Raw genomic sequence first — 7,144 nt, forward strand, 5'->3', positions numbered from 1 at the left:
CTTCTTCTTTTCTTCGTTTATAAAATTAATCCCGTTCTCCGACATTCTCGAAAGGTGCCTCCAGGGAAAAATGATCAGTGTATGTATGTCGTTCGGACATGTATGACCCCCCGTTTGCGAGCCATATAACCTTTTCGTGTGGCAAAAGGTTCGTCAACTCCCTCAGACGAAAATGCAAGTTTCTTCGACACGCCCTGAACTTGACGGTCTTGTACGGACCATTCTGCTACTCTCTCTCTCTCTCTCTCTCTCTCTCTCTGTGACCCACATTCCCTTCTGTTGAGGAGGGCTTTCTCTTTAGATCTCTCTTTCGCCTTGTCGATGCGTGATGTTCGGAATCTCGGAGGAAATTTCGCATCTTGAAGATTGATCCAATACGTAGAGAAACCTATTGTCAAAGTCCAATAATAGCGTACTTATGCAACTAACTACATAAGATACGTTGAGCACGCCTGGGCTCTATCTCAGTCGGGTCTTAGCTCACTAGTTGTGTTTATGTGGCTAATTCGACCTATGATTCAGATCCAATCGTGTCATGTAAATTTTTAAATTGTTATGTGACATGCCCAAAATGAAGTATTTTCAGTTCAAGTTAATTCGCATGGGTTTTGGTTTCACCAGACATTTGGTTCATGAAAATCGAATTTTGTCAAAGACCAACTGCCCATGGCAGAACCAATTATAAGTGACCCCTATTATCAAAACTATCAAGATCAAACTAATGACAAAACTTATCATGACGGGTAGGGCTTGAAAATCCTCCAACCAGGCTTGAAGGTGAAATCAATAGACCATACAAGAAATCTCAAGTACTTGTTAACAGATTACTTCACAAAAAAAATAAAAAAAAAATTACCAACATAGCAAACTTAATTGAACATAAGATAGCAAGGATGCCATTTCTAGAATAATTTTAGCCGCTTGAACATATTAGTGACTGGTAAATGAAAGTGTCTTTACCAACCAAAAATAAAATAAAAATGAAAGCATCTTTTCGGGCATCAATGTTCCTAAATTTTGCCCTATAGTTCTACATAATGTTAGCAAAACTGAGAATCACGATCAAGGTAGGAAAGCACGTCTCAAAATGCAGGCAAGCATTTATAAAACTGCATAAGTACCAGAATGTTTTTCTTTTTATTCAGCAAGCTTGATGCAATTTGGCATTTGCTATTGTACACAAAACCAAACTTTCAGAAGGGTTCAAAACAAACCTACAAGATGCAAATCACCAAAAGAATATGGTCGTAAGAACAAGCTAATTTCACTTGTGTTCTCTTCTTGATTCCCTGCCCTTCTTTTCTACTGTTGGGATATACTCAGCAAGTCCAGGAAGAAGATCTCTTAAGCACTGGCTTCATCTGCTTGTCCTCTTCCAGGGAAATCATTCCCAAGTGCGAAGGATCCTCCAGCATCATCTTCGCCACTAAATATCCTGCTATAGACCATGTTTGATACTTTCTTGCTTGCTTGCCAATATATCTACCCAGTGTACCATCATAATATTCTGGCCAGCTGTCCTTCAACAAACGAGTCTCGGCCAGATCAATTGCTCGTCTCGCAATTTGTGGCCGCCCAGTCTTGATGCAAGCAGCCGTTAACAACCACAAAAGCACTGCATTGGTTATGATGGAGCAACAGTAATACAAAAAGAGAGTTGAGTTAGAAACACAAGCCAAGAATGAGCTAGCTTGGAAAAAAGATTTGAAGAAAGAAACCGGACTTGGATCACAGCTTTCATTAAAATGACGAAAATTGAATTGTGCTCGAGGATAAACAACTGAAATAATCAGTCTCAAGGTTATTGTGGAGATCCTAAAGCCATCCCTTTCACACTACAAGAGTTCTTACAGTGGGGACACCCGATTTAAAGGAGCTGTCTATTCACCAGTTGAAAGTTCTTTAGAAAAAAATCCTAGACCCTTGGCTTGTTCGTACACTAGACCTGGACTTCATACATACTAGCAGCTACGGCAGGAAGTAAATTGGATTCAAAGAGGTATGATGGACCCTTTTGAATTCATTGGTTAATTAGAGACCTACATATCTTTGAAGATGGATTGAGCTTAATCTGCACTCAAATACAAAGGGTACCAGCAAAGTGCAGCGACAAAAGCTCAGAAGATTAAGATATTTCATTCTCACATTGATTCAGATTGATATCTTCAAGCCCCCCAAATGATCTACACTGTTTCTAAGCAGGAAATAAATCCAAACAGCAGAAGCATACCATGTCCTTTGTCCATGATTTCCAAATACTTGCTTTTACGTGCATTGATTAATAACAAGCAACAGAAAATCACAAGCACAGGCAATAGAAGTCAACCTTGTGGAGTCATGCACATAGATAACATGACTAGCCCAGTTTAGAGCACGCATGTGGGCATAAAGTCAATCGCCAAGGCTTCAGGCTTGAAGCAGTTACATGAGTATAATTCGTCGTTATCCAGGTCAAGATGAAGCAGCTATTTGAATCTCAACCACACTAGCTTTGACTTTGCCCCATGGCCAAGGCAAGTAGGCACAAATGTTGTTTCATCCGCTTACTTATTCTTATAAGTAACATAAACCATTTATCTCATATCAAGTAACTGGTGCCTCTAGGATTGCAGTCAATTTTTGCTTTGCCTCCGTGAAGGCTTTTATTATATGAAATCTGAGAGTGCTATGAGTAAAAGATCTCTTAGGAAAACATTCAAAGTCCATGCAATGATCGGACACGCAGTTTCCACACACAAATAAAGAAGAGGGAAGGAGCATCCCTTGGACACCAGAGGTTTGTGGCTTTACGATTAAATTTTACTTCTTGAATCCTTTTTAATCTCAGTCTTTGCCAAACTCAGAGCTCATAAAAGCAATTACCCCATTAGGAAAACAGAACTATCAGCCGACATATCCTCCCTCTCCCCTCCTCCCTTCCCAAAAGCTCTAATGTTATCGTAACTGTGACAGCCACTCATAGAACCATTCATCTTAATCGTCGAATACCAACTACAACCAGAATTTTTCAATTGAAAGACCATAGACACAATTAACTAAACATAAGAAAGTATCCTGAATGATAAATCTGAATAACTTAAGGGAATATATCAGAAAAGAAAGGACCAAACCTGGCCAAGATCCTCCATTGTGATAACTCCATCTGGTATTTTTAGGATCACAACCAGTAACTATCCGCCATTCATGACCTTCCAGAGCAGGATAGCTTATCTTTAGAGGCATTTCCCCTACCAACTCCTCCCAGCGAGCTTCTATAAGATCCATAATAGCCATTGATTGCTCCGGAGTAGCAAGTGATGCCAATATTGCTACACAATTACCCAAAGCGAACCATCTGAAATCCATCCTTGCAGGACTGACATTGCCAATGAAGTAACCACCGCGAGTTGGCATAAAATCAAATACCCAGTCTGGAATTGAATCAGGAATAACATTAAACTTATTTACTGCAGTATGCGAATATTCCTCGGTTTTATATCGGTATATGTCATTTAGTTGTTGGAAGTCAAGCCAGAAATAACTCCGCATGTGATAGCTTAAGGCATGTAAGCGTTTGACAATTCTCTCGATGCATTCTTTCCCTTCTGAATCATGTTTTAGCATTGCCAAAGCACATCTCAGAGCCATAAAGAAAAGTGCCTGAATTTCAATCGGGTAGCCATAGATGCCCTGAAAATCAGTTCAACGACAGAGGAAGTCAATTCCAACCTTCAAGAAAATATAAAGAGAGCAGGAGCCATCTACAGTATGTGGAAAGAGTATAAAGTCAAAAGACAAACTGAAAACACATCCATCTACAATGTTAATAAGTTCTTTCCAAGAACTAAGGGAAAAATGATTTTAGTTACTAGTGAAGGGAAAGGGAAAATCAGATGCGCCATCTCATTCTCTTGGCACGAAACAAAACTAGGGAAAGTAAAGATTTATCTTCTCATTCAATTCTCAGCTAAAACACAAAAATGAAAAATTATAGCTGTTACGGATGCTGCCTGCCAAGCAAGTGAGAGATGCATTAAATTCTTAATCCAATTTACATGAAATTGATTATCGGAGACACATGTAGTAGTCTCAAAGGACTGAATGGATAAAGGAACTCCATGAAGCAATAAGTATGGATGGCCACCTTAGTTCTCAATACACTTGACTAAGACCCAAAGGAAAGATAAGGTTGAACTTCAACATATTTGTTTTGACCTCATGTTTCATAACTCTTCAACAAAGTAAAAAGACAACAAATAAAAATGATCGTTGGATAAAAGAAGATAAAGTCTAGTTTAATTAACATTATCCATCATCCTCATATATTTCCTTGCATAATTGAATGAAGAGGCAATTTTACAATGACCAGAGCTAATTATCACTGAAATGGTAATTATTGTCAGTCCTAGCAATGTCTGTCGGATCAGGCAGAGGTTACAAATTCGGTAAATTTACTTCCGTATATCTCATTTACAAGGTGACAGAATCCCAACAATCAGATTGAAACTAAAATGAGTTCATTTAGGCTGATTAGCCAACTTAAAATTTTGAATAAATGTGTGAAAAAAAAACTCATTGGCTACTGGCTCCCTACACTCATAATTTCAGAGAGGTGGAATGATAGGTAATAACTTAATAAGGGACAGTGAAGTTAGATGCAACCAGAATAGCATCACCATCCACTTACCATTATGACCTGTAATGCGCAAAAATAGTTATCGAGAGATAGATTCACTCACCATTCTTCGATCAACCATTGAGCAACCATCGGCACAAAGTAAAGTAGGAAAAGTATCGAAACCCTCGGACAGGCAAAGAGAACATATAAGCCTCATCCCCTTCTGACACTCTTCTGTCTCTGCCAAAGACAGATCTCCTGTGGACTTTGTATACGCACGAAGCAGGATAATCCACCAAAATCCAGAGTCAACTGGTGCAACTCTTCCAATTGCACTCTCACCAAAATCTGCCATAAGAGTATCTGTTTTCCGAATAGGATCGTGCAAGACTTTGAAGCTTGCTGGCATTGCTCCTTCCCCAAGCTTGAATCTGTCTATTCTTTTCTCCCATCCTTGAAGATGTAAAGTCTTCAAGAGAAAATTCTTGACAATATCTGGCTCCCCATTCATTAGAAAAGCCAGTGCACTGGGGACAAAATCCCGAACAAACACCTAGACAAGCACAATGACGAAAGGAAAGTTTCAAAGCATTAAACTTCACTGTCTCACCGACAAGTTGTGAGGGCACTCAAATTCATCACAATCAGCTCCGAACAAATTCAACAGATACTGCACATGATTATCGAAATCTCATCGAGACGCTTTCTCAACTCTTAACTTACCCCTTATCAATATCATCATTACATCATTCTAATCGATTCTATGAATTCCTAGAAATCAAAGGGATTAGGAAATTTCCACATTTTATCAAGTTCAAATGTCACAAGCTACAATATTTTTAACCATCCAATTTCTATGGGTGCACTTTAGCATATAGTTTAAGAATTTCTGATCCTATTTTATGATTTATTCCATATAAACCGTAGAATCTGACGCAATACTGAATGGCCTTCATCGTTTGGTCCATTCCTACATACCTGATCATAGTTCAAAACTTCCTCAGAAGCATGGTCAACGGCAGCGATTGTCCCCACTGGTTGACCACGGAAATACACCAGAGACTTTCTTAGAGCCTCCCAGGCATCAGCCACCATAGGATGAGGTTCAAAAGAGTTGCGGGCTGACGATGCTGGGGTGTCAAACCCTGACCTCCTCCCAGGTGAATATGTGCTATCCAGGTTATCCAACCCAACCCTCGTGAGCCCAATCGAGAGCTCGCTGAGGGACCTCTCGTCAAAAGATCTCTGCCGCTCAATGTTAAGCCTCGGCTTCTCAAGGAGACGCGAGAAATCTTCATCGAACATATCGTTGATCGAGCAATGCGAGCTAACTTTGCGCATACCCGGCCCCTCCATGTCTTCTCCTTCTCCTCGCTACGTGCTCCCTGCAATCCACGGAAAGTGGAGGAGGACCCTGCCTTCCGATAAATAACAAAAAATTCACAGGGTCACTCGGCGGTCAAAAGAGATTAGTACACAGCCAAACGGAATAAGATCAGAGCAGAAAACCAGTTCAAAACTGGAGGATGCCTGGTAAAGTCTATATTTTCAGGGCGCAAGACAATAGCAAAGCCTATTTTTAACCACAATTAGCTGGTGTTCCCGCTTTCCAAACCAATCAGCCACGTTCTTTTTACTATTTAGGATCATTTTCGACAGCAGAGGTCTCCCAAACAGAGCCCATCAGCAAGAACCCACATGCGCATTCTTGTATCCTCCTACCCCTCTACATACCAAGACATCACCAAACGTCGCGGTAAGACGCGCGACATTCTCAATGGCGATTGCTGAAAACGCAGGAAAAAAAAAAAAAAAACAAACAAACAAACAATCCAAGCAAAACAACGGCAACACGCGCGGCGTCGGAAAGCAAGATCCGCCTCAATGAAATGAAGACAGAGGCGTCCAGTGCCGAAAGGATCGAGCTGAAATTCGCATGCTTTGAGCAGCGGGCGAAGCTAATTAGGAAAAGGCCCAGATCTGCGCCCCGCTAACGCGCATTCAATCAAGCAGAGACCCAAAGCGAAATCGACGGCGGCGGCGGCGGCGGCGGCGGCGGCGGCCCCGCCGCACACGAGACTCCAGGAAAACCGAAAGACGGGGGACCCGAACCTCGAAGTAGACGTCGCCGGCGGGGGAGGAGAGCGGGAGGATGTTCCCCGGCCGGTCGCCGGCGCTTTCTCGGCGGAGGGAAGGATGGGAGAGGAAGGAAGACAAGGAGGGGAAAAAGAGGCATTGTCTCTTGAGCTGCATTTTATAGAAGAGAGAGATCCCGATTTTGATTTTTTTGGGATGTTTTAAATGAAAAAGAATTATTTATACCGGGAATAGCCGGTGTAGTGGGGACACGGGTGGGAGAAAAAAATAGAAATAAATAAATAAATCAATGAAAGAGGGCAGTCTACGTGGATACTAAGGACGCGAAAGTCTGACTTCGGAGATTGGGGACTTCTCTTCCCCGTCACTGCCAACTTGGCGTTCTGGTCTTTTTATTTTTTTCCTCTTAACCCCTTTTTTTTTAGCCCAATGGTTTTAAAAAATATATAT

At 41.2% G+C, this 7,144-nt stretch overlaps 1 protein-coding gene across 2 annotated transcripts; it reads right to left on the bottom strand.

Annotated features, from left to right (window-relative positions):
* Positions 1 to 1,080: 1,080 nt before the first annotated feature.
* On the bottom strand, positions 1,081 to 6,866 carry LOC104449505 (probable alkaline/neutral invertase D). 2 transcript variants are annotated; one of them, XM_010063682.3, is made up of 5 exons: positions 6,710 to 6,866; positions 5,576 to 6,011; positions 4,719 to 5,150; positions 3,111 to 3,669; positions 1,081 to 1,615 (listed from the first exon to the last, which is right to left on the bottom strand). In XM_010063682.3, the coding sequence occupies exons 2-5, from the start codon at positions 5,951 to 5,953 to the stop codon at positions 1,320 to 1,322; spliced, it is 1,665 nt and encodes a 554-aa protein (XP_010061984.1). In that variant the 5' UTR covers positions 5,954 to 6,011; positions 6,710 to 6,866; the 3' UTR covers positions 1,081 to 1,319. The 2 variants fall into 2 exon arrangements, with proteins under 2 accessions (XP_010061984.1, XP_010061985.1); XM_010063683.3 differs by having other exon boundaries at positions 5,576 to 6,015; positions 6,710 to 6,843.
* Between the last annotated feature and the right edge of the window lie 278 nt (positions 6,867 to 7,144).

This window comes from Eucalyptus grandis, chromosome 6 (genome assembly GCF_016545825.1).
Source record: "Eucalyptus grandis isolate ANBG69807.140 chromosome 6, ASM1654582v1, whole genome shotgun sequence".
In the NCBI taxonomy this organism is placed as follows: Eukaryota; Viridiplantae; Streptophyta; class Magnoliopsida; order Myrtales; family Myrtaceae; genus Eucalyptus; species Eucalyptus grandis.

Coding starts and splice junctions, on each gene's coding strand:
- LOC104449505 (XM_010063682.3), bottom strand. CDS start 5,953: ATGGAGGGGCCGGGTATGCGCAAAGTTAGCTCGCATTGCTCGATCAAC. Junction 5,151..5,575: donor AAGTTTTGAACTATGATCAG/GTATGTAGGAAT, acceptor GTGCTTGTCTAG/GTGTTTGTTCGGGATTTTGT. Junction 1,616..3,110: donor CAATGGAGGATCTTGGCCAG/GTTTGGTCCTTT, acceptor TAACCAATGCAG/TGCTTTTGTGGTTGTTAACG.